The sequence below is a fragment of the Mirounga leonina genome, unplaced genomic scaffold (assembly GCF_011800145.1).
Source record: "Mirounga leonina isolate KUSES-001 unplaced genomic scaffold, KU_Mleo_1.0 Mir_101664, whole genome shotgun sequence".
Taxonomy (NCBI): Eukaryota; Metazoa; Chordata; class Mammalia; order Carnivora; family Phocidae; genus Mirounga; species Mirounga leonina.
This window is the reverse complement of record NW_023270175.1, coordinates 1,741,262-1,767,928: the sequence shown is the minus strand read 5'-3', so window position 1 is coordinate 1,767,928 and position 26,667 is coordinate 1,741,262. Positions and strand designations below refer to the sequence as shown.

Genomic DNA, 26,667 nt, shown 5'->3' with positions numbered 1-26,667 from the left:
GACAGAGAGAGAGACACAGCGAGAGAGGGAACAGAAGCAGGGGGAGTAGGAGAGGGAGAAGCAGGCTTCCCGTCGAGGAGGGAGCCCGATGCGGGGCTCGATCCCAGGACCCTAGGATCATGACCTGAGCCGAAAGCAGACGCTTAACGACTGAGCCACCCAGGCGCCCCGGCTGGGATATTTTAAAGTGGCGATCAGGATCCCGGGAAGAAATAGACACTCCACCTGAAAGGATTAACTGAAGAGAGTGTCGTGAAGGGTATATTTAAAGGATGTAGGCATGATTCAGGGCAACAGCAATGGATTGCAAAGCAGCTGACACAAAAGCTTTGGCTGCCTCTAGGCCCAAAGGGGAAAGAAAGAACAGTGATCGTGGAACTGGACACTGGTCAGAGCTGGAGCCAAGGAATAGTGGCTGCTCAACGAAGACTTGTAGAGAAATGTGGCCATTGTCCGAAATATGGCCAGGGAGGGAGGGCGTGAGGGAAATAAACAACCTGTGCTCTTTTTCCTCCTGCTCTTTGATCTTCTGCCTGTGTCTCCCAGTGGCCAGAGACAACTGGGAGACAGAGAGAAAGGGAGCCTAGGCGGCGCCGTTCATAAAGTTCAGCCTCCCAAGGCACAGATCTGGGGAAGGTGGAGCGTGGATCTTCAGGGCAAACAAGAAGAGCCATTTCGTTTGGGAATAAAGTGTTGACGACTTAGTAAGCTGTTCTCGGTGTCCCCAGCACAGCTAAAATTTGTCACCTGAGTCTGAGCAGGTACAGATTGCAGCAGGTTTATTGTGAAGATAAGTTTCTTGACCATTCTTCTGTTCTTAGCATTCCCTGAGTCCAGCAGTCTAGACTCATACTTTTGTATCAGTAGACTATCTCCAACCACCGTAATAACAATGAAACCGTATCAAAATCCTATGGAGCATTTTCTCAGTAAGAATTTGACAAAAGCTCGTTTCCCCTAATGATTCAAAAAGTTGAGTTTCGAATGTGTGGCACGTTTTCCTCAAATTATGAAATATCCATGGTTGGCTTTAAAAAGTGCATGTGACAGGATCGGAGTCAACCTTTTATTGACCCGTCCAGATTTTTGGGCTTTCAGGTCATCTCTTTGCTCCGTAACCCAACACACACCCCGCTTTTGACAGATTTTAAAAGATCTGTTCCCTACAAAAAGGTGGACTCTAAGCCCAACTCTGGGAAACTCTTGAATTCTGATCAGTCATGTGAATGATCGCTAATCCCCCCGGCAAAACAACTGGCTCAGTAGCAAGTATGGAGAAGAGGCGAAAGCATAGAGGTGGTGCTGTGAAACTGCTTCTGCTCTCTTGACCAACAGCCAACATCTTTTCCTAGGCAGAGCCATATAAAAAAAAGCCCCAGGCTTTTCCAATACAGAGAGCCACACCAGGTTGCCCAGGTTCCCGTCTGTTCTGAGGAAGTCCCAAGGCCTGGCATGATTCCCTGATGGAAACCCTTCGGCTGCCAGCCAGCTAAGCCCTGTCTTAGTACATCTTTTTACCCCGGGAAGTTGAAGTTGCACCACCCTGTGTATCCCATCTCTTTAGGCTTGATCCCTTCGGTTTCAGCACGGGTCCAATTAAAGCATCAATCCTTCGGGGAGGGCCCCCCCCCCGGGTTGTCATCAGTTCCGTACATCTGAGTGTGGACGAAAGCTCTAAGAGCATAGTTCTCATAGGGCAAAGGGAGTGGACAAAGAGCCAGCGATGGGCAGCGCACTTGGTTTCTCTTCCTGTGGAGCTTGTCAGGGTAGGTCGGAGTCCTGCAGCTGACGTGATCCCTTCTTTTCTCTTGGAACAGGGCCACCCCGGACAGCCAGGGCCCAGGGGCCCACCTGGCCCGGATGGCTGCAATGGCACTCGAGGAGCTGTTGGATATCCGGGCCCTGATGGCTATCCTGGGCTTCTCGGACCACCCGTACGTTGCTGGATCTTTGTCCATTATCTCAAAAGGCATTCTTCGCCATTCCCTGCTTTTATGGAGACCTCATTAAGCATCTGCATCTAAAGAATACCAGTTGTGGGGGGCGTGCACACGCTCCACTCCTCAGAGGGTTTTTGTTTTTTTTTTTCTTTTTCAAACGATACTTTTAGAGTTGGCAGGGTTGTGAAGAGCCTCTAGTACATTTCAGAGCAAAGTATACACTTGGGCTATTTGACATGTTCCCACATCAGATGACATTGGAAAATGCAGTACTTGGAAGGCTTACGTGGGATCACGGGAGCACTGATAATGACTCAAAGGGCTTGGCAGGCTTGGTCTAAACCAGTGATTCTTGACCAGGGGTGATTCCCCACCCCCAAGGAACATTTGACAGTTACTAGTGACAATTTTGGTTGTCACCACTAGCACAAGATGGCTTTCCTCCAACATCAAGGAGTCATCTGTCCCAAAGTGTCCATAGTGAGAAAGAATTGAGAAATCCTACTCTACACTGACATAGTTTGCCCCCATCCCCCCACAACCCACCCCCATAACCCTTGGTCCCGGGATTGGTAGAGCATTTTTTAGATCCTCCTCTCACCACTTTTATTTAATTCTATTCATCCAGATAGGGCTCAGATATTTGGATCTGAAGGATCTCTAATATATACCATGCCCTTGCAAGGCTGCTTTTACAAGTGACTGGAAAGAGAAAAATAACACATTCAAGCCCATTGTCAACCTTACTTGAAATAATCTAAGCTACTAGGGGTACTGAGGTGATGGATTTAGCTAGAAATCACACTATTAGACAGATTCCGTAGCTACATGAATTATTGGCATTTTTTCAGTATGTCTTGTTCCAGTGCTATCCCACATTCTTTTTCTTTGTTATAATTAAAGTGTAATTGACATCTAACATCATGTTAGTTTCAGGCGTACAACATAATGATCCGATATTTGTATACATTGCAAAATGGTCACCACACTAAGTCTAGTTACTATCTGTCACCATACAGAATGATAAATTTTTTTTCTTATGGTGAGAACCTTCAAGATCTCCTCTCTTAGCAACTTTCAGGTATGCAATAAAATATTGTTTACCCTAGGGGCACCTGGCTGGCTCAGTCAGTGGAGGATGCAACCCCACGTTAGGGTATAGAGATTACTTAATAATAAAATCTTTTAAAAATATATTATTGACTATAGTCACCATGCTGTACATGACATCCCCATGACTTCCTTATTTTGTAACTGGAAGTTTATACCTATTGATCCCCATCACACATTTCACCCATCCCCTTCCCAGTCTCACCTCTGGCAACCACCAGTCTGTTCTCTGTATCTGAAATTTGTTTTGTTTTGTGTGTTCAGTTGTTTTGGTTTTGCTTTTGATTCCACATATCAGTGAAATCATATAGTATTTGTCTTTCTCTGCCTGGCTTATTTCACTTAGTGTAATGCCCTCGAGGTCTAGCCATGTTGTTGTAAATGGCAAGATTTCATTCTTTTTTATGGCTGAGTAGTATTCCTGTGTGTGTGTGTGTGTGTGCGCGCGTGTGTATCACATCTTCTTTATCCATTCATCCATCGACAGACAGGTTATTTCCATACCGGGGTATTTATACCAAGAAAACAAAAACACTAATTCAAAAAGATACATGCACCCTATATTCATTGAAGCATTAGTTAGTATTTTATTGGAAGAGTAGCACCATTGCCTTCAGTGACCAAGTCGTGGGTGTGGGTATCCGCATAAGAAAGTGAGACGAAGCACAAGGCTCAGACCAGTATAAAGGACCTTGACATCTAAAGACCAAACCAATATACAGCGGAGGTGGGGGTTGGAGAAAGACGTATTACCAACATAGTATGAGCTTGTTTGAGTCACAAAGGCCTCCAAACACTGCCATGGCAACAGAAGAGGAGAACAAATCACATCTGTGTTTAGAGAATGGAAACCCAGCAAAGTGAGGAAATGCTGCCCCCAAGAGGGAGAAAAGAAATCTTGAGGTAATAAACATCCGGACAGCCAAAAGGACAAGGGTAAAACCTAATCCTGTCCCTAAGCCTCCCTTTAAGCCTAAATAGGAACTTGGGCATAGATTTTACTAAGCTGAACCCTTACTAACGCTGCTGAATCTTGAGTGGATATTCTGTCAAGCCCCTTTGATGAAAGGAGTGGCTATAAGTAAAAGGGGAAACAGGAAGCATCTGGAAAGAAGGTGCTTCGGGGACCCACTGTTCTTCTATCACACCTATGATCCTTGAGCTCGAGGAATCCATAGTTCAGCCAACTCTTCAGTCCCCAAAGCTTAGTCCTACCTCCAATACTAATCCTGACTTCCCCTTAGATATAGGGACATTGATTTTCCCCAGGAGGACAAACTTTAGCAGACATTAGGGAGACAGTAAAAAGTCTGGTTGGTAGTCAGGTTCGGTGTACTTTGAACCGTTCTCCATGTTAACAGTGAGACACACCAAGCCTCTTAGACAGGCATTGAAGCTGAGGTTTTTTGGCAGAAGCACAGGATGGAGATGGTTTTGTAGATATCTCTTAACCCGGAGGGCCGCAGACTGGCCGGTGTGACCCATGACTGCAGCTTAGTTTTTAAAGGTTTGTGTAGAATGAGAGAAGAAGAATACAAGACAGAGCCCAAATATGGCCCACAAAGTCTCAATTCTTTACTATCTGGCTCTATACCGAAGTTCTCTAAGCTCTGTCCTAGCCAGAGGCCGTGTCAGTGACGTACCTGTGAGGGGTGGAGCAGGTGAGCGGTAGGCTTATGCACACGTGTATTATATGTGGATGTTCAGATCAGTGTTCTGAACAGAGTCAAAGTCTCCTACTTTCTCATCCCTTTACAGACTCCTGACTGGGGAGATGGGGAAGCAGACATATAGCTTTGAGACTCAGCACCTGTTTGGGGGATGTACTTTGCCCCTTAGCTCAGCCATAGAACAAACCACATAGTTCCAGAATCTCGCTGCTGTGTCCTCTGTGTGATCAGATCATACTGTTAATAAAATTCTCTCTGGGCGCCTGGGTGGCTCAGTTGGTTAAGCGACTGCCTTTGGCTCAGGTCATGATCCTGGAGTCCCTGGATCGAGTCCCACATCAGGCTCCCTGCTCAGCAGGGAGTCTGCTTCTCCCTCTGACCCTCCTCCCTCTCATGCTCTCTGTCTCTCATTGTCTCTCTCGCAAATAAATAAAATCTTAAAAAAAAAAAATTAAAAAAAATTCTCTCTGTGTGTGCGCATTTCTTCACAAGTGTTTCTTATTTTACTCAGGGGCTTCCTGGTCAGAAAGGCTTTAAAGGTGAACCTGTCCTCACCCAAGGTACTTTCAAAGGAATGAAGGTAAGAGCCCCTAAGGCAGACAGCTAAGTAGGCTGGCTATAAGTTGAGTTCCCCAGGATTGGGCCCCAGCTCCAATAAAACATTTCCAGAACTAGCATCTGTGTCTCTATTTAAGGAGGAGACCAAGCTAGATTTAAAAGGGATCCGGAGCTTTTTTTGTGATGGAAACCCTGACAGAAATGTTTGCAACCATACTGTCAAAGAGATTTGCTTTATAGGATCTAGACCAAAAATAGGAGACAGATCAGCAAACAAACAGTTTGCCTGGGTATCATTTTCTTCGACAAGCCAAGACATTTCCAGGAGGCAGATACCTTTTGTCTACCCTAAAATCCTTGATGTCTGCATACCTTGGTATAAAGCCATGTTATGTCTCTGCCCATCTCGGCATGGCCACCGGCCCCCGAATGATGGCCCCGCCCTTTTCTCTACCTGCACACCAGCCCATTACCCTCGCGGGGCCCCTGGCTGTCTGCAAAAATTGCCCATCAACTCTGCAGCTGGCTGGAAACTTTCATCTCTTCCTAGAATTGACAAGAACCTTCTGTATTCTTGTGACTGTACTCTCGGTGTATGCTAACCTGGAAACTCTGGTGCCCAAATGATTGACTCTATTCCCTTGCAGAGTGGGAGGTGAGCTCATCGTCCCCCTGGTAGCAGATGGATTCATGTTGCTCATTTTACAGATAGAAAAACTGAGGTACACTGAGGCTATGCACCTTGCTCAGACTCACATAGCCGGTTTACCGAAGAGCTAAAACCCAGGCAGTGCTCTTCCTGTGCTGCAGAGAGCTGATTTTTTTTTGACCGTAAGCCAAACGGGTTAAGACTAGCAGGTGTCAAAGTATAGCCATTGTCATAGCAAACACTGATGAAAGGGCTTTGCCAAAAATCACGGAGACCCTGGACCCAGTGGAACACAGCAATTTCCACAAGATGGTTATATTACAGATTCATACAGTGACTTAAGATGCTGCAAAGTAATTAAAACGTAATCAGAGACTGTATGCTCTGTTGATTCTCCCTTGAAATGTCTGATTTGCATTGTATACATAAGGGCAAGGATTCTCTGGGGATGAAGGCACACGGGAAGGTAGCTTCGCTTTCTTCCAAAAAGAGCAGGAGAATCACCAGCCCACAGAAGCAGTTTCTAATTGATGAGTTCCTAGCAAAGGTGAAAATTAATTACTCCAAGTAAAATATGAAATCCCGTTCAACCAAGGCTATAATATGTGTCTTCTAAAGTCCGGATTTTTCATAGGGGAAAAAAAAAAAAGTAAGTGGTTGAATAGGCCCAATTCATGCATTATTTAAAACACAAGACCTTGACAGAGGAGGCCCGAGCATCAGCAATGCGTTTTTCTGCCCGTGAAGCATAGGTCCGTTATCTATGAAATAATAGCGCAGGCTTAATTAATCTCTTCCATGTCCTGCCTTTGTCTGTTTCTCAGGGGGAGCCTGGGCTGCCTGGACTGGATGGAATAACTGTAAGTTGTCATTTCTGGGTGGAGCACCCAATGTTTGGTCGGCAGTCACTGCGGGTCCCCTTGCATTCTTCTTCGCTATGGCGTTCGAAGGTCTTTGTAGACTTTCTCAAGGAAAATCTGGACAGTTGGGGTAGAGCGGGTCACGCTGTTGATATTTTCTGGGTGAGAAAGTTCTGAGAGGGTCGGCTGTCCCCCTCAAGTTGCACAGGAGGTAGCCTTTCGGACCCTTAGGCCAGGGACCTTCCTACTCCCTGCGATGCATTCGGAAAGAATTTCGCCTTTCGTTCGGCGTCTACTAACTGTTCTCTGTGTGTTCAGAATGCTGCGGGTTAAAACAAAAAAGAACACTTTTCTGTGAAAGCTGTTCTGTCTAGAAATTCCTTTGAGGGACTCCTAATAATTGGGAGTCTGTGCAAGGCTGTGAGTTGTATTAATAAAAACTTTCTGGGGCGCCTGGGTGGCTTAGTCAGTGAAGCGTCTGCCTTTGGCTCAGGTCATGATCCCGGGGTCCTGGGATCGAGCCCCGCATCGGGCTCCCTGCTCCGCGGGGAGTCTGCTTCTCCCTCCCCCTCTGCTCCCCTGCACCTGTTCTCTCTCTCTCTCTCTCAAATAAATAAATAAAATCTTTAAAAAAAATAAGAACTTTCTATTTCCTTGGGTTGCCACATCATTGTTGCTTTCCTTTGAAGTGGCTTCGGAAAAGCCCCTTCTTTCTTCCTTCTTTCCTATGTCAGGGTTCCTGCCTTTCTTTTTTCATTCCAGAACCACTATTGAGCTCCTACTAGCTGCAAGGTGCTATGAGTGATCCCCGAGACAGTGTAGTCAGGGTCTCTGCCCACCCCACACCCCAACACACACACCCCAAGATGTGAAAAACTAGTAGAACTGTGGCATAAGAATTCCTCACCAACTTGGAGGAAGAGATGCTGTCCACCTAAAGCTACATCATGGGAGACTTTATATCTAAGATGGAGAAGGTAACCTCTGAGAACTGCGGGTGATGTTTGGGCTGGCCCGCAATGGGAGGAAGCTATCTAAACAGAGAGAGCCATGTGGGAAGAGGTAGGCAAGAAACAGGATGCGTGCAAGCATGCACGCAAACAGAGGTGAGTGAAGACCAAGGGCATAAGGGTCCCCTTCACCAGGCAACACTGGCTTAGATGGTGTGTTAACTACATTCGCAGAATCACACCCACATTGTTGGCTGCCTCGCTTCTCCTAGGGAGTCATTGCTCAGCCCACAAAGGTACAAGTATTCGTCGACAGTATTCGCAGGCATGACAAATAAATCATTTAGATCGGGGGAGGATGGTTTGGTGGCTGAATAAGAGATTTGTGATCAGTAAGGGGACCCCAGGTTATTTTGTCAAAGCAGGGTTCTGTTTCCTGGGGACCCTCTGAACCCCTACTTTCTTGTGACTTTGCTTAGCCTCTCCATCCCTTACCTAACACCTCATTACCATCCCCCCATTTTCATTGGGCCATCCATTTCCCCATAACCGTCTTTCTCTTCAGATTTTATTGTCTTGCTTGTAATACTGTCCTTAGCAATCCAGTTTCAAATAGTTTCTCATTCCCCTTCTGCGTTTCTCTTTGACCCACGGAAATGTGCGCTGTTTAATTTCCCGATATTTGGCAGCTGCCCAGCCATCTTTATGTGGTTGATTTCTACTTTGATCTCAGTGCAGTGTGGGTGAACACTCTGTAGGCTTTCAAACCTTTTAAATCTGTTGAGGTTTGTTTCATGGCTCAGCATATGAAACGGTCTCGGTGAATGTGCCGTATGCTCTTAAAGAGAATATGTTTTCAGCTGTTTTGGGGTATAGTGATCTAAAAAATGTCCATCGGGTCAAGGTAGTTGACAGTGTTGTTTAGATCTTTGTGTCTTTACTGATTTTTTTTAAAAATCTAGTTGTTCTATTAATTACTGAGGGAGGGATGTTAAAATTCTCCAACTCTGGTTGTGGATTTGTTTATTTCTCCTTGCAATTCTGTTTCATGTATTTTGAAGCTATGCTATTAGATGCATATACATCTAAGATTGTTATGTGTTCTTGATGAATTGACTTAGTTTATCATGACAAAATACCCCCTCTTCATCTCTGGTAATATTCTTTGTCCCAGAGTCTACTTTATTTGATGTTTATAAGTGTTTTGCTTTCTTTTGAAGTTTTTGTTTTTTACATCACTTTAATATAAAAAAAAATTTCAAATATAGAGCAAAGGGGAATGAATTAATATTAATATTTTACTATGCTTGCTTTATCCCACTTCTATCCATCTATCCATCTCTATCCATCCATCAATCCATCTTATCGTTGATGCATTTTGAAGTAAACTGCAGACAGTAGTACTCTTACCTCTAAATACTACAGCATGTCTATCATTACCTAGACTTCAATATGTCTTTGCAGTTTTTCTTTTAATGTAAAAATTACATGCAATGAAATAAACAAATCTTAAATGGAACATTTCCTGAGTTTTGACAAAGACATACTCCTATATAACCCAAACCCATCTTAAGGCATAGAACATTCTCATCGCCTCAGAAATTTCCCTTCTGCCCCTTCCCAGTGAATCCCTGCCCCCACCCAAAGGAAACCACTGTGCTGATTTCTCGCCATCATAGTTCAGTTTTTCCCATTCTAGAACTTTTTATAAAGGAAATAATATAATCCGTAGCCTTTGGGGGTCTGGCTTCTTTCACTTAGCACAATGCTTTCAAGATTCATCCACATTATAACATATCAGTAGGTTGTTACTTTTTATTGTTGAGGATTTATTCCACTGGGTAGATGTATCAGTTATTTATCAGTCCTTGTATCAGTGGACACCTGGGAAATTTCCAACTGTTTGCTACTATGAATAAAGTTGCTATGAATATTCTTTTGCTGCTCTTGCAGACATATATTTCCAATTTTCTTGAGAAACTGTCTTTTTTTCTGACCTTCATAAAAACTTGCCTCTCTAGGGCCCACCAGGAGCACCCGGGTCCCCAGGAGCTGTAGGACCCATGGGGCCACCAGGATTGCAAGTAAGACCAACCTAAATCGACCACGTGATCACAGTATTCCCATGAATCCTTTCCCAACAGGGCCACCGATGAAATATAAGCCTGTGTAGGCTCTCCTAGTGGAAAAAGGCAACCTCCATTCTTGGAGGAGTCAAGTGAAGACTGCTCTTGTAAGGAGCTGATTGTTGTCTTTATCAGAGTCTTTCTGACTCTGCGCCCAGGGATGGCAGTGCCTGGCACACCTATTTCCATCTTCTATCCCCCTCACCCATGACAGACCCTGCTAATTAATCACACCATCACCACGATCACCCACCCTGAACACAGAAGCAACTTCGAAATCCTTCTCCACACTCCACCTTGGACAAGGCTACCGACCTACCTATCTTTTGAATACCAAACGTATTTGCCCTCACCGGTATAGAAAGAACATAGCCAGTTATCCCCATGTGGTTCTGGGAAAGGCCCGTTTCCAGAATGTTCTCTCTCTGGTGCATGAAATCTCACCACTGATTACTTTGGTTTAGCTTTCCCCAAGGCCATTATTTTTTAAATGTGTAGCCTATTGGGAGGAATGATGCATGAATCTTTACCACCTTAGCATGAACATGGTTATCAGGTCAATGGGGGAGATTTCAAAGGAGATTTAAAAAAGGGGGGGTACCATGGGAGAGGGAGCTAGAATCTGCAGTGCTAAAGCCAGAACATACTGAGGGGGTGGGAGACTCATCTCCAGGGACTCTCCACATGCCCAGGTTCTTTTTGTCTGAAACTAACAAGTGCTCATTCCTTTCATTTTTAATATAGGGTCCTCCAGGCCCCCCCGGCTTCCCTGGTCCTGATGTAAGTATACTGTCTTAGGGCACTTGGCCTCCTACCACTAAGTGTTCTAGTTTCCCCAGAGAGACTCTGGTTTGGTTAAACACACTTTCTGGTAAAATACTGCATTCCAATTTAAGTTCCTGGAGCTTGTTTAGTAATTGATTTTGTTTTTCCTCCCTGCAACCCTGTGCCCCAGGGGAATATGGGGTTAGGTTTCCAAGGAGAGAAAGGAGTCAAGGTAAATAGATTTTGGAAAATACAATCTGCCTTCCATATGCTCCCAGCACCATCTCTGGCTGCACACATGTGCCTGCTCATTTTAAGGGCACTTGGATCTTTGCCTTGGGAAATGAGCATTTCCCACTCCACGTGGGTCGTGTGGTGGGATCCCTGGAGGGGCTGCGTGTACACACGCCACACGTTGCCTCCTGGGGTCTTTTTCCTTCCAAATACTGTATGTAGTCTCCCTGCTTCCGACCTGTGAAATGTGCATGTCTTACAAACATACTCTGTTGAAATCAATTCCCTCCTCCTTCCACCTGGGTGTTTCCCTGATGTTCTGTATATTATGTCACCTTCTCTTTCCTCTCCTTTGCTTCTCCTCTTCCCTCTATGCTTCCTATTCTACCTCCTCCTCCTTCTCCTCCTGTCTCTCTCTCTATCCCCTCTGTCTCTCCTCCTCAACCTCTCACCATTCTCTTCTACTTCCCTTCCCTCGTTCCCCTGTTTCCATCTGCACAAACCGTAGAGTGATTTTGCGAGGCACGAGGGAGCCTGGGAGCTTGCCCTCTCCACCCTGCACGGCTGCATTTTGTACATCCAAGGAGCAAATCCAGCCTCCGGTGTTCCAACACAGACTTCACTGCCTCTGCTCATGCTCTTGGCAAGGACTGGGCCAATTAGAGTCTGATCGCCATTGCCAAGAGGTGGCCGTTCTCCTTGCTCAAAAGCCTTTTTTGCTCTCTTCTAAACACCCTTTGATGCATGACCCTGGCAACCGCAAACCTGTGGTTTCCTTTCATCAATCTTGCTTCTTCCCTCTGCAGTGCTGGTACAAAATGCATTTGGCCAGGCTTATAATTCTTCCCAGCCCCTTGGTACTGAGAGTTTTGCTTCCTCGCTGAGGCAAGGGTGAGGGTAAAGAGGCCAAAGGAATGGACAGTTTATTTGTGAATGACATCCAGAGGACAAACCTTTCTGCTTTGCTTAACATTCCCTTTGATCTTACAGGGAGATGTTGGCCTCCCAGGCCCTGCAGGACCCCCACCATCTACCGGGGAGCTGGAATTTATGGGATTTCCCAAAGGGAAGAAAGGATCCAAGGTAGTGAACATTTAAGCCTAGGAAATGCTAACCACCCTTCTCCTATTAATACCAAAGTTAAACTCTAATAACCAGACTCTACTGGAAAGATAGAGGGTTCTGGGTCATGCTTTTTTGTTTGGAAGTGAGGGTAAAGCCTTCTCTGTGTTGTCCCCTGTGAAAAGCTTCTAAAAACCCTGTGTTTGGGTGCGTGGATATGAGTGTGCCTGGGCTTCTGGGCATTTGTTTAAGTCCTATTTTCTGTGGTTTGGTTTTTCAAATTCAGTTATCAAGATGCTGAATAACTTAAAACAAATATTAAGTAGTTGGGTTTTTTCCCTCCTAACTCCCAACCGTCTCAATACTTATGTTGTCCCCAAAGCACTGTGACAGAACACATATGGTGTACATGGTTACTTTTAAATTATCTTTTTATTTTTTTATTTTTATTTTTTTTTAAAGATTTTATTTATTTATTTGACAGAGAGAGACACAGCGAGAGAGGGAACACAAGCAGGGGGAGTGGGAGAGGGAGAAACAGGCTTCCCATGGAGCAGGGAGTCCGATGTGGGGCTCGATCCCAGAACCCTGGGATCATGACCTGAGCCCAAGGCAGACGCTTAACGACTGAGCCACCCAGGTGCCCCTAAGTTATCTTTTTAAAGAAGTTATTTGCCCTCAAAATTTGACCCTACAAATAGGGCATACTGTCACCAAGTGGCAGTAGATGCCCTAATTCACCTGATATGAACTACCGTGGCTGAAGCTGTAGACCTGTTTAACTGAGATATGTTATAATCTCTATTTCAATGTGAGTGAGTGTACACCTGGTAATACTCGAATGCCTGTATGCTGTTAAGGTGGGTAGATATCTTTAGTAACCTGCATTCCCTTCCTTCCTAGGGTTCCCTTAAGTGTTGTGATTCTGTGCCTATGATCAAGGGACCCAGGCGGGGGAAGGTGTTTACTCCCATTCTTCAATTTTGTCTTTGTGGAAGCAACAGCTCCAGGCCCTCTTCAGGTTTACAGAAAGCAATCATTAATTTAGGACCAGTTTGGGAGCATATGAAAGATTGCCTGCCTCCCTGATCATTCCCAAACCTTAGGGGGCCCTTCCATGGCACAGCTAGGTAAATTAGCATATCGGAGAAAGACAGATTACAGTGTTATGGGTCCGCATCCAAACTGTAATTGTTACTCTTTTCCCCAAACTGTTGATTTCTTTGCAGCCTGGAATTTGCAACAGGAAATCACGCTGAATGGCTCCTTCCACTAGAAAGACAGCAGATGATCATCTTTTCTGTCTCCCAATTAGCTTCAACATTTGAGATTCTGTTTTAGACAGTTTTCATTCCCTGCCATAGGCCTTGGTCCTTCCCATACCACAAGGGCTCCCCAAACTGATATCCTGATGCAGGTATTAGTTGGGGCTCCTGGGGAATTTATGCCACAGAATACCCCCTTGGTTGCCCACTGCCCAGCCCAAGCAGCTCACAGGAGCCATATCCTTTATGTTTACTGTTTCCTGCTGCTACTCACTAATCTTTGGTTCGCTTTCCAGGGTGAACCAGGGCTTCCGGGTTTCCCAGGAATAAGTGGCCCTCCAGGTCTCCCGGTAAGTCTCCCTGTTTGGTCAACATGTATTCAAGGACCTGCTTGGACAAAAGCTATAGCAATAGAAGACTAACAGGAAGACCTCTTCCTGTGGTTATTGGAGAGCATTCTACCATCTTCATTACTAGAAAACATTTAAGGAAATGTTCATGTTTCTCGAACCCATGGGGATATTAACATGGCTCTTCATGAGGCTATATATCTTAGCAGTTATTAGCTCAAGTTCTAGAATTAAAACAGACCTAGGCTTGACTTCTGATTTCACTGATTTCTAGCTGTGTGACCTTGGACAAGTTTCTTGACCTTCCTGAGTTCCAGTTTCCCTCCAAAAAAGGGGGGGGTGATAATGGCATGGTTATGAGGATTAAATGAGATAATATGCATGGAAAGGACTTCGTACGTGCCTGGCACGGATCAGTTGTTCAGTAAATGGTAGTTAATCCTAGTAATCCTATCTTCACTCTCCTAGCTGCCCTTGTATCTTAGCGTCTTTCACTCAACATATACCTTTTGAGGGTGCCTAGGTGCCAGGCATTCTGCTGGACAACAGTAAATAACAGTCAAAGAAGTAAAAGTTCTTGTCCTTGAGGAGAGTTCATTCTAATGGGGGAGTGAGGGGAGGAGACAAAAACAAGTAAACAAATGAATCAAGAACAAGTTCTTATCATAATAAGTGATACATAGAAGGTTAAAGAAAGGGTAAAGTGGTGGAGTGTGGAGTGAGAATGGGGTGGGCTACTTTGGGCAGAACAGTCATGAAGGGCCTCTGAGGAAGTGCACATTATGAAGAAGCAAGTCCCACGAGGATCAGGAAGAGCGTTTTTGGCCGAAGGAACCGCAAGTGCCAAGACCCTGAGGTTCAAAAAGCTCACTGCTTTTGAGCAAAAACAAGAAAGCAAGTGGGTGGAGCAGGGTGAGCAAGGGCGAGAGCCAGATCATGGAGCCCTTTGTAGGTCAAATGTGGCTTTTATGTTAAATGGAATGGGAAGCTGTCAGAAGGCTCTATCTTGCACTTTTATTAAAGATTTATTTCCTTATTTTAGAGAGAGGGAGAGAGAGCGCGAGCGGAGGGGGGAGGGGCAGAGGGAGAGGGAGAGAATCTCACGCAGACTCCCCGCTGAGCATGGAGTCAGATGCGGGGCTTGATCTCAAGACCCTGAGATCATGACCTGAGCCGAAACGAAGAGTCCGGCGCTGAACAGACTGAGCCACCCAGGCGCCCCTCTACCTTGCATTTTTAAGAAGATCACTCTGGCAGGGGCTGGGGGTGGGGGTGTGGAGGATGACGGGAGGCTGAGGCAGCAAACAGAGGTCACTACCTCAGTCTGGGGGAGAGATGGGGGCAGTTTGCACTAGGGTGATAGCAATGAAAATGGAGAGAAGTGCATGGATTGAAAACGTAAAAAAAAAATAAAGTAAACTTGTTATTATGGAGCATTTTAAACAAATACCAGGAAGAGAGAGAAGCATATGCTCCTGCTGTGTACTCATCACTCAGCTTTGACATTTAGCAACTCAGCCAAGCTGAAGCAAATAACAGACTTATTTCAACATAAAAGACTTCGGTATTTCTAAGACATAACTTTTTAAAAGCATAGTTGCTGGGCACCTGGGTGACTCAGTTAAGCATCTTACTCTTGGTTTCAGCTCAGGCTTGCAATCTTAGGGTTTGTGAGATTGAGCCCCAACCAGGCTCCCCTGTGGCCTCATTCCCCCTTTCCCAGTTCGAGAAACCGCCCTAGTTGTGCAGGTGGGTCAAGCCATCTCCACTGGCTCGGTTGGGGCTCTGGGGAGCCTGCTTGGGGTGGGCGGGGGGAGAAGCTTGAGCGGAGGGCAGCTGCAAGGTGGCCTGCCTCTCCGGCGAGCATGCCTCTGAGGAACCGTGGCCAAAGCGGCTGTCACTGGGCCGCGGGGCTGACACCCCCCTGGCTCCAGCCTAGTGTTCAAGGCTCCCTTGCTCCTCCTGCCACCCGCCTCACCCCTGCCTCGGTGACTCCGTCACTCCCCTCCCTTTACTCCTGGCCACGCGACTGAAGTTGAGTTTTTGCAGAACCGCTAATATCCTTGAACCAAAAATAGCAGGAGACCGGGGCCCTAGCCAGTAGGCCTAGGAACAACTAAGCTAGTGCTCTAATGAGGCCTTCCTGGATATGGGTGAGAAGGGGTTGGGGGGCAGTGGGTGCAGGACAGACCACTCCTGGCAAGGACTGACTGTGACACGGCGGGGTCCCAGTGCATCTTGCTAGAACAACTTGGTCAGCAGGGCCCTGTCCGGTGCCTCCCTGCATGGGGAGACAAGCCGAACCTACAGCCCAGTATCTTGCCAAGTCACGTCAGTTTCATTGGCTTTAACCTCCCACCCCAACGACACACAAAGAAGTTTCTTTGATTTTTTTTTTCCTTTTTAAACTTTTTAGTTTTTTTAATACACATGGTAGCACAAGCTCTCTGAGAAAGCAAGAGTCCAGAGACCCTTTCTGCTTCCTTTTCTTTATTAATTTTTTAAAATTTTATTTATTTGAATATATTTAAAATAATATTTTATTTATTTATTTGAGAGAGAGAGAGAGAGAGCGCACGCGCGAGCATGGGGGAGGAGCAGAGGGAGAGGGAGAAGCAGACTCTCCTGCTGAGCAGGGAGCCCGATGCGGGGCTCGATCCCAGGACCCTGGGATCATGACCTGAGCCGAAGGCAGACGGTTAACCGACAGGGCCATCCACGCACAACCCCCCTGCCCCCCGCCCGGCCTTTCTGCTTTCTGAAGCAGGAGGACAAGGTCCTCTTGTCTTTGCAACTGCGGGCAAGACAGGTAGACAGCATGAGAGTTCCTGGATATGCTTCCCCTTTTGCTTTGTTCTCTGGGTCATTCTATTGAATTCAACAAGGATGTATGGGATGACCTTGTATGGTGTAGCGTGTCTTGGAGGAGATGGAAGTGAGTGTGGTATAGACCTCCTGCTTACCAACTCTCCTACATAACCCATCTTAGTGCTGTTCAGAGCCTGGGGCAGTGCGGGCTGCCACAGCTTCCGTGGACAGGTCACGGTGCTTGGCTTCGGAGGCCCGGAGACGTGTTCCACCGGGCGGCAACATGCCTTGGTTTCCAATTTGAGATGCAGCACTATGATTTCAAAGAAGTTTGTGTTCAACTTGACCCACGGCCTTTCAAATAGAAATCCTACTCAGCATGAGGTCTGAGCCATGTGCCGCACAGCTAGAGATGGAGAAGAAAAGAAAGACAAGCGGGAACCAAAGTCGGCTTTGAACTAGACCCTTCACAGACGCACACTCCACCCTCCACCCCACAAAAAAAAGCCACACACACAAAAAAGCCCTACATTAAAAACAATAACAACCACCGAAAAACCTAACTTGGGCCTAGAAAGCTAAGGGCTACTCAGCCAGCTTTCAGTACCCATGGGAATAATCTGAGTATATAAGAGGAAGAGAAAACTAGAAGCAGGATCCAAGCATTGGCTGCACAATCAGCTGAGCCAGGTCACATCAAGAGGATGACAGGAGACATGCCACAACATTTACTGTGTTTCACAAACTTACATTCGAGAAAGCGTCCCTGCCTCCTCCACTCTTACAATAGGCCTAAATGTTGTTTGCCAAAACCTATGCTCCAGAAATTCCACGTTTAAACCATAACAACAAAATGGCCGTGAAAGACGTTATCCACTTTGGTAGTGAACTCTTCTGTACTTCAAGGGCCCAGAATGTGCTTGCCTTGGACCCAGAGGAAAGGAAGCTTTCTCACTCACTGTTTTTTGAATTTCTGCTTGTCCCTAGAGAATCCCCAAGTCATGTCCATGGCTGCAAGCCCTCACCTCCTTTGACCAGGGCAAGAGGGGTTGAAGACCGTCTCATAGTGCCCTTTGGAGTACTGCTAGGGCCTGCAGGGGTCTAGATCACATCTAGATAGAAATAATCCTTCCCATCGAAGAGGATGATGCAGCCATCATGCCTTCAAAGGGCAAAAGTTCTTCCCACTAGTATTGATCCCCAAGGATTAACACAATTCTCCATTCATGGGTCAAAGAAACAAGCTCCTAGGTGGTAGAAAGCAGCCTGTTTCTCATACAAAGGGCCCTGGAATGGAAGTTTGAAGACCTGGCTGGCTCATCCATTCTGTAACCCATACAAGATGCTGAACTGTTCTGAGTATTAGTCTCCCCATCTGTCAAACCAATGAAGTTAGATATCTAATCATTTCTATGCTGTTAGTCCATGTAGCTGTGAAGACATACAATCATGTTCAGGGGGACAAGACATTATTTCTAAAACCAAGAGGGAACCTTGAATGAATGGTCCAAACTCTCTGAAGGCCCTATGGGCTTCTCAGGCAGTGACAAGAGACTCAGCATGGTGAGCCTCCCCAGTGGCAATGGCAATGGCCTTGATTTGAAGTTACCTCCCTGCTTTGGATGGAGCCAGGAGACCTATGAGGAAATGGATGTTATAACTTGTGGTTTCTTTTTTTTTTTTCCTGTAGGGATTTGGAACTGCTGGAGAAAAGGGAGAAAAGGGAATCCCTGGTTTGCCAGGACCTAGGGTATGAACCTGGAACGTTGCTTGCCCGGGTCTGTCAGGTTATCCGGTCCATCGGGTCCATTTTTTGGCCTGTTCTCATCTTATGTTGTATAACTTGATAGCCACCGAAGCTTCTCTTATTTTTCTTCCTCAGCCCTCAGGTCCCTGAGACCTCCTCCTTTTCACTTTGCCCCCATTTCCTTGACTTAGTGGCTCCCTTGAATATGGAATGGCTCCTCAGCCAACTTCCTTTCCTTGTTGTCATAGAGAATTGTCATCTGGGCTAATAATGGGGTGAGCGTTGTCTTGCCTTCACTACCTTCTATCCTGGGAGAACGTGGGCTAGGGTGCAGATGTTGTAGTAATGGAAGAGGGCCAAGTATAATCTTTATAGAACAGAAACAAGCCTGGGGTGGTCTAGAACATAGCGAATGACATTTGCAGTCAACAATTTCCAGTAATAACCCCTCTTCAAGTGGAGAAATAATTGTTAGCCTTTGTGATTCTAAGTGCTTCAGGCACTTAGGTGTTAAGCTATAAGCAATTGGCCAACCTTAGCCTTAAAGAGGTAACATTTAGAGAACTGTGATTTTGTCTTAGTCATAAAGCTCGTTAAGAATCTTTTGAGTGTTCAGCAATGTTTGCCCTTTACCCTGCCATTTATTTCTCTACTTTTCTCTACTCCCTTGTCTTGAAAAGACATAATCACCAGCAAAGAATGCAGTTGGGGTGAGAGACAAGAGGCCCTCCCACAATCTATTTAAAAATGTCATGACTTGGAACTAATGCAGACTAAGTATAATACCACCCAGCCTTTCTACCAAATTCCACCCAGTACTTAAAATGTTTCCATTTTATTTTGCTCTTTAAAAATGCTCTGTGTGGCTATTCAACCTGATGGATTAGTGCTTAGAAAGAAGTCATTAAGCCAGGTCTAGGGACATTCTCTTACCTGATTTTAGGAACTGGCTAAGTCCTGAACTCAGTGGGAAAGCTTTGTTATGTAAGTCTATTGGCTTTTTCTAGTGTGGGCTATTAATCTTTCTAAGGTGGCTCCATTCTCTTTACAGGGACCCATGGGTTTAGAAGGACGCCAAGGCCTTCCAGGGAGTCAGGTATTTTGGTTAATATCACTAAAAGCCCGCATGTAAAGTCCTAATCAAAAGGCCCCCTTGCTTTACTTAACATGGCCATCGGTCCAGAGGGAGCCACTGCTTATAATACAAGTTGTCTACCTCCCTTTGATGGGTATAATCTCAGCCGCTCTCTTCTTTTGTCTGAGTGTCCAGGGTTGACCAATCCAGTGCCGTGCTATGGTCCTACTTCTTTATTTTGTTATCAGGGGCTAGCGAGGCCAGCCTGCTTGTATTCATCCCTAGCCTTGGGGCCCGTATACCTCCTAACAGGCGAGTTGGCTACCTCGTGCCATATTGCCTTCTGGAACATTGTATACCTTCCACAGTTGGGGAGAATCCATGCATACCCTGGAAGGCCAGCCAAGATCCCTGTGCCATTTGCCCTGGCCTCGTCCAAAGACCAGTCCCTCCTATGCTCTTAGACATTCGACTAGTTGTAACTGTGTTTCTGTCACAGGGCAAGAAGGGGTCCTCAGGTTTCCCTGGGCTTAATGGATTTCCAGGAATTAAGGTAATGTTGTTGGGAAGCTAAAATCCAGGATTGGGGCGGTGGAAGGGTGAAGAATTCCCATAAATGCGCTTTAGTCCATTTGGCCACTCTAAGAAACTATCACAGACGGGGTGGCTTATAAAAAAATAGAAAATTATTCCTCACAGTCCTGGAGGCCGGAAGCCCGAGATCAGGATGCCAGCGTGAGTGAGGGTCCCCTTCCAGGTCACTGACTTCTCACTGTGTCCTCACATGGTGGAAGGGGCAAGCTAGCTCTCTTGGCCTCCACTTATAAGGGCACTGGTCCCAATCGTGGGGGCTCCGCGCTCATGACCTGATCCCCCCCCAAAGGCCCCACCGCTTAACACCATCACTTCGGGCATTCGGTTTTCAAAATGAATCGGGGGCAGGGGGGACGCAAACACCTGGACCATAATGAATGCCTACCTATAAGATGAAGTATTCTTTTAATATTTTAACATTGTAAATGTTACCTTTTTCACATGAAGTGCATGAACCCTACTTTGAGCACACAAAGCCAATGAGCCTTCCTTAGATACTACTTGATCAGAGGTAGACTAAAGTGGGGGTGGGGGTAGGGCGGAGGGCTGCAGGAACAAATCCGTCTCTACAAAGAGGAATATTCTACTATTGACATTGCTTAGAATTGCCAAATTTTTGGTTTTTTGATTTTTTTAAAGATTTTATTTATTTATTTGACAGAGAGAGACACAACGAGAGAGGGAACACAAGCAGGGGGAGTGGGAGAGGGAGAAGCAGGCTTCCCACGGAGCAGGGAGCCCAATGCGGGGCTCGATCCCAGGACCCCAGGACCCTGATCTGAGCCGAAGGCAGGCGCTTAACTGACTGAGCCACCCAGGCGCCCCAGTTTTATGATTGTTTTTAAATTCTCTACAGAGAATGCATCCCCTTATCACCTGTTCCGGGGGCAGGCAGCTCCCACCACCCCACTGGGATAAGCCACTGTATCTGATTCTGATACCTGAATCCCCCTTTTGGGGGACTTAGGACTCCTTTGACTTCCTCTGCCTGAAATCATCCACTAACGAGGCCAGTGACAGTAGCAGAATCCTGGGCCAGCTTACAGTGGGGAAAAAAAGTTGAAACTGCCCCTTCCTTTGCACCTCTTTGGTGCAGCAACGTTGTCTAGTCTTGAGATCTATGTCCCAGGCCCAGAAGCAGATGATCCAGGAGTCAGGTTGAAAAATAAAATTGGGATCCCTTATTTTTGACAGGTTCGCAAATTGAGCGTCGGGCTCCTGACCTGCTTTGCGTTACCTTCATCTGAAATTTGTTGGACTTCAGAATTAATCTGTGCACTAGTTGGCCCTGGGAATCAGGGGTTGCAGAAGGGGAAAGCTTTCATTTTCCCAGGGAATGGCTTTGAGGGCACATAGAGCTTGAGTGATAAGGTCATGGGAATGTCTGTGTTTAACCAGTTGAATCTTTACAGGGTGAAAAGGGTGGCATTGGCCTGCCAGGCCCAGATGTTTTCATCGATACAGATGGTGCTGTGATCTCAGGTGCAACTTTTCATTGACTGGAGTGAAAAAGAAAGGATCAGGGGTGACATTCTATAGTCCCTATAATCGTTAAGAGGATACTTTGTCAGCCACTGGATTGCTGCTAAAGCCAATTCACTCAAGGGCCCCTCGTGGGTCCTGTACGTGGGGAATGAAGCTAACTGCAATGTCTTCGGGCAAAGAAGCCAAGGCCTACACTCCGTGTTTGTGTTGGGTCCACCAAGACTAAGGTTTTGGTCGGACTGGGCCTGGACTTGCTGAAAGTTGTTCTCCTAATGATGCTTAGGGCAGGATTGATATCCTCCCCAGCTAGGCTGACTTTAGCCTGATCCTGTGGGACACTTGGGGTCTCATCTGCATGATCCCATGTGTGTTTGGGTTTGACAATCGCATAGGAGGTGGGAAAGTATCCAACTGTTCCCATTGTGTTCTCCAATGTGTCTCCAGTGACTGCTTGCTTGAGCAAAGGCTTCTACTACTGTACCTCTTCTGCCTCGGTCTCTGAAATTACTTCTCCCCTCTCATCCTCTCTGGCCCACGCCCTGTCCAGTAAACTCACTGAAGCCAAGGTGTTAATGATTGACAGTGGCTTCCTGGAAACCTATGGGCATAACATGAATAGTAGACTTCAACACCTTAATCCAAATGGTAGGTATTTGAGGCATGACAGCAGGTTAACAGTAGTAGAAGAACCTTCCTAGTACTTACCAGATCTTACCAGGGAATGTTAGCCCTGGCCAGACCAGTTCTCAACACTAGTGGAGCCTTAGCTGCAGTCGGCCCGTGATCACATGAGGCCATCAGCATCTGGGAGACCTGTGAAGGGCAAGAAAGAGACTTCTACCCTGAGGACATCTCCTTGCAACCCTTCTTAGGCATTCTGTGGCATTTGTGGGCCTCTTCTGGGTTTGCTTACTGCTTTTTTTTTTTTTTTCATTGCAATGCCAGGTTATCCTGGAGACCCCGGGATGCCAGGCCTCCCAGGACTTAAAGGAGATGAAGGTATCCAGGGCCTGCTTGGCCCTTCTGGCATCCCTGGCTTACCGGCTTTACCAGGTGAAACAAACTAACTCACCCCCTACATAGACACGCTGGTGCCCAGCATCCCCTTCTATACCCCTGTCTGGTCTGGGTACATACCTAGCCAAAGTCAAAGGAAAGGTAGACTGTAGTCACTAAGTGCTGCACCACCAGCCCGAGGCTAATGTATATGAGGATAGGACCTGGGCGAGCAGCTTTCCTTTGGCCTGAATGATGTAGTGTTGCTAGACAGGCAATTCTTTTGGGGTTTGCAGCAACCAGAGGGGGCTGGCCTTGGACTGCTGGAGCCCTATCACTCTTCTATGGATTTGCCATCCCAGCTGATGCTGGCCAGCTGGGGCTAACGGAAGCCTAGAGGAGAGTTTTGTACCCGGACCCTCACTCTGTGCTTACCTCAGGCACTAAATGGCCCAGGAGCCTATGACTGAACCCACCATTGGAGGAGTACACCCATATGTCATTCTGTAGTAGTGAATAGAGAAAGGCCATGCCAGATTCTCAGAGGCTGTGATGAGCCAAATATAAAGCTTCAGACAGGACTTTGAAAGGCCTAAGCTTCTAAGTTCCTTGGAGATGGGCATCTGGAAGGATCCCTGTGCTTTGAAAGCAACCACTTGGAAGGGGTACAGCTGATCCCACCACCGAGGTTGAAAAATCAAAAAGGAGGAGACTGGACACCAGGTTTTCTACTCAGGTTCTCCACCAAAAAGCTCTGCACCCTTGACCACGTTTCCCCATGTCCTTTGGCCTCAACTTCCTAGGAGGTTGGGCTAGATGATTCCTAAGGACCTTTCTAACTCTGATGCAAGAGAAGGGCAAATGGTCTCCCAAATTCTTCCCTTGGAGGGAGTTTCCAGCATATGTCGTTGATTGGAACACCCCTGGAAGAATAGGATGATGTGATTAGCATTATTGTATGGGCTTATCCTTCCAGGTGTCCCAGGTGCCCTAGGGCCCCAAGGAGTTCCAGGTCTGAAGGGGGACCAAGGAAACCCAGGCCGCACCACAGTTGGGACAGCTGGTCCCCCTGGCAGAGATGGTTTGCCAGGCCTGCCCGGCCTACCGGGCCCACCCGGTAAGTCGTTCATTTCTCTCTTTGGTCTTGAGACTCAGGTGTGATTGGGACTGCAGAACAGTTGTGATTCTTGAGAGAGAGAGCATTTCACAGGAGAAATAGCCAGGACACATGATGCTCCTGAGTCAGAGCCTTGCTGCTAGAGGTTAGCGACCAGAACGGTCAGAGCCTCATCAAGGAGCAAGCAAGCTAAGGCTACCTCGATGCCCAAACACTACCCGCCTTCCAGTTTGTGTAGTCATTTCATCCCACCCTCCGTTGTTCTCAGCCCTTCCACCTCTGGTCTCACAGCTCATGAAGAAGCGACATTGGCTCTCTCAAGCTTCCCCTGGTCCTCAGGGCTCCAGTGGGGTGGGGATAGGAGCCTGAGACATGGGAAGCCAAGCCTGGATCCTCAAGACAGTTGCTCAAAGCCTTGACAGGGTTTATTCTCCTTATGTCTTCTACCTGAGCATGGGATCCTAGATTCTAAGAGAAAGGCTGGACACAGGCCCAGCATGTTTCGTTGTCACCTAAACCCCAGGAAGTTTCATTGTCATCTAAACCCCAGGAACCCCATTTCCTCTGCTGTCCCAAGAGTACTTTCTGGGGTAGACATTAGGACCACTGACTTACTGAAGCTGTCTTGGTCATTCCAGTCCCCTCAGTGTCTAGTCCAGTGCCTGGAACATAGTAGCCCTTCTGTAAGTCATAGTAGAGTGACGAGGGCCACCAGGGGATAAGATTTGCCACAGACGTTGGGTCCCTGTCTCTGCTTTGGCTGCTGAGCCTCAAGGACACAGGCCTTAGCAACCGAGCTGCTGTGCTGAGTCATGTGTGATGCGCCTATCTTTGATGTTTCCCTTTCCCTGAAGGTCCAGCATTTGAGACTGGAACCCTACAGAATGCAGAGCCAGGCTTCCCTGGTCTCCGAGGAGAACAAGGTCCAAGAGGAAACCCAGGCCTCAAAGGAATGAAAGGTGATTTTTTTGTCGCCTTGGGTTTCTGTGTTCCCCCAAAATCCTTGCAGAAGGTTTCTGGGGCATGAGTAGACCAACAGCTTTGGGAACCTGAACAGAAGCAGTTGGGGGGCTTGATCAGGGATTTGATTATAGGATTCTTGGCAGTGCTCCACATTTAGGGCTCGGAGACTGAGGCTAGCAATTGAGGTCACATGGGACGAAGTGGGTCGTGGGCTCCTCTTCCTCTTCCTACGCCATCCACCAGCAGAAGCTGTGGCCAGCAGCCCCAGCTATTAGCCAGCCCATGCTGCACCCCTTCCCAGTGTGCAAGGCCAAAGGCCAGAAGTCACTTATCATTACCTTCAGCCTGAAGGAAAAGAGTCTGAACAGGTCAAGACCTGGCACTCCAGAAAAGCTAACAGGCCCCAGGAAAACAACTGCAGGTCCCCACTGATGGTGAAGGGCTGACCGATTAGCGCAGCCTCCAGCGGCACGGCTCCGTCCATCATCCTGTGGCCTCTGGGTCATTCCTCTGTTGCACGCTCTTGAAGTCCAGATGCTAAAGTGCAAATAAATCAATTCATTTTAGTTGTGGCCCAGGCCAAGGTGGAGGAAGAGGTGAGACTGCTGGCCGAGGAGAGGTTTGGGGATTGCCGAGGGGTTTCAAGTATCTGAGATCTTTCCTCTTCTCTGACAGAATGAGCAGCTCTCCTCGACCTCAAGCAGAATGGCCCTCACTTCCTCTTCCCCTTTCTCAGTGCCGCCTCTTAACATGTCACTGCTTATTAGCGGAGCTGGTTCGGAAGTTTTTTTTACAAGTTCCATCTCTGTTGTTCAGCTCCAAGGAGGACTATTTGGAAGGAAAAGGAAGGGAACTGCAAGCTTTGACTTAGGATGTGAGCCTGAGCCCTTTCTTGCCTCACTACAGAGCTAGGGTACTTCCTGATACCTGTTACCAGGCCTTCTGATTCCCTCCATGGGGTGGTTCAAGGCACAGATCACCACGGTCATATCATCCTTTTTCTTGGAAAGGTGGCCCACTTTGTTTAACCGTTGTCTTCTTTTCCCCCCCAGGGGACTCGGGCTTTTGTGCCTGTGACGGTGGTGTCCCAAACACCGGACCACCTGGGGAGCCAGGCCTGCCCGGGCCACCTGGCCTCATAGGCCTTCCAGGCCTTAAAGGAACCAGAGGAGATCCAGGCTCTGGGGGTGCACAGGGCCCATCAGGGACTCCAGTAAGTCTTACCCAACTTTGGCCCCGGGGGAGGACTGGGAGCTCTCCAGGGTCCCTTACTCCTGCCCCAAGCACTTTCCTAAAACACAGGAAAGAGAGATGGGGATAAAACAAAGCTTCATGGTTTGGATCTGTAGTATGAAAAAGTCAGACCAGATGATGTCCAAAGTCCCCTTCTGCATTGATCTGCCTATGTTCCCTCCGTCCCTCCCTTCCTTAATCCCTTCCTTCCACAAAATCATTTGTATTTGCTTAGCACGGCCCCAGGGCCCTGAAGATAAAGTCAAACTAAGACAAGGTTAGCATCCTCAAAAATTTCAACTTTGAGAAAGGTAAGAAAATAAATGGGCAATTGTGATCCAAGATGATGACATATTCAAGTGCCCAGAGCAGTGCCAAAAGGTACCCAAGGATCTGCTTCAGGTCAGACCTAGGCTAAGTGCCAGAGCCCTACCATGTTTGCATCTCCTGATTCTGCCCTTTTGTCTCTTTGTCAGGGTTTATTTGGGCCTCCTGGTCCTGCGGGCCCCAAAGGAGAGAAAGGGGAACCGACTCTCAGTTCAAGATCAGGGGTGCCGGGGGAGCAGGGTGATCCTGGCCCCCAGGGGCTCCCTGGGGAGACCGGAGTCCCAGGCAAGGATGGAATACCAGGTTTGCCAGGTCTGCCAGGCCTCCCGGTAAGTTGATCATTCCTGGGTGTCGAGCTCTATAAAGCCTCACGGCTGACTTTGGGGGTGGGGGTTCTGATGGCCACTAGGCCATGAGGCAGGGCAGAACAGAGTGCCCAGCATCTCTTCTGGCCTCTGCCGCTAACACTTTCTGCTCATCTTAGGTAAGATGAGAATCTTTTTCTGGGCATGGGTCATTGTCTCAGTTGATAAAGGCTCATAACAATCGACCCTATCGCTTAAAATGCTTCAGCTTCTCAGTAACTTTCCCCCGCCCCCCGCAAGTAATCCAGCTGCTTTCTGGGCCCCCAAGCACTGTTACCCTGCTCCTGTTTCCTGGCCCCCTCCCCACCACTGATCTAGAAGGTTTTGCATCATCAAATCTCCGAGGGTTGACTAGCTTTATTCCCATTAACCAAATAGAGGAATCGATTGAGAAACTAGAGGGATCGAGGATTTTAGC

The 26,667-nt window shown here is 47.2% G+C and overlaps 1 protein-coding gene across 1 annotated transcript in view; it reads left to right on the top strand.

Annotated features, from left to right (window-relative positions):
* COL4A6 (collagen type IV alpha 6 chain) overlaps positions 1–26,667 on the top strand; it is a 273,873-nt gene that overhangs the window by 218,269 nt on the left and 28,937 nt on the right. The window contains exons 6-22 of the mRNA XM_035006974.1: positions 1,818–1,934; positions 5,232–5,300; positions 6,752–6,787; positions 9,759–9,821; positions 10,608–10,643; positions 10,819–10,860; positions 11,853–11,945; positions 13,486–13,539; positions 18,038–18,097; positions 19,146–19,190; positions 19,669–19,722; positions 21,176–21,245; positions 22,194–22,301; positions 23,221–23,361; positions 24,216–24,320; positions 25,377–25,537; positions 26,034–26,213. Coding sequence (XP_034862865.1) covers positions 1,818–1,934; positions 5,232–5,300; positions 6,752–6,787; positions 9,759–9,821; positions 10,608–10,643; positions 10,819–10,860; positions 11,853–11,945; positions 13,486–13,539; positions 18,038–18,097; positions 19,146–19,190; positions 19,669–19,722; positions 21,176–21,245; positions 22,194–22,301; positions 23,221–23,361; positions 24,216–24,320; positions 25,377–25,537; positions 26,034–26,213 — 1,434 coding nt within the window. The remainder of the gene's footprint in view (positions 1–1,817; positions 1,935–5,231; positions 5,301–6,751; positions 6,788–9,758; positions 9,822–10,607; positions 10,644–10,818; positions 10,861–11,852; positions 11,946–13,485; positions 13,540–18,037; positions 18,098–19,145; positions 19,191–19,668; positions 19,723–21,175; positions 21,246–22,193; positions 22,302–23,220; positions 23,362–24,215; positions 24,321–25,376; positions 25,538–26,033; positions 26,214–26,667) is intronic.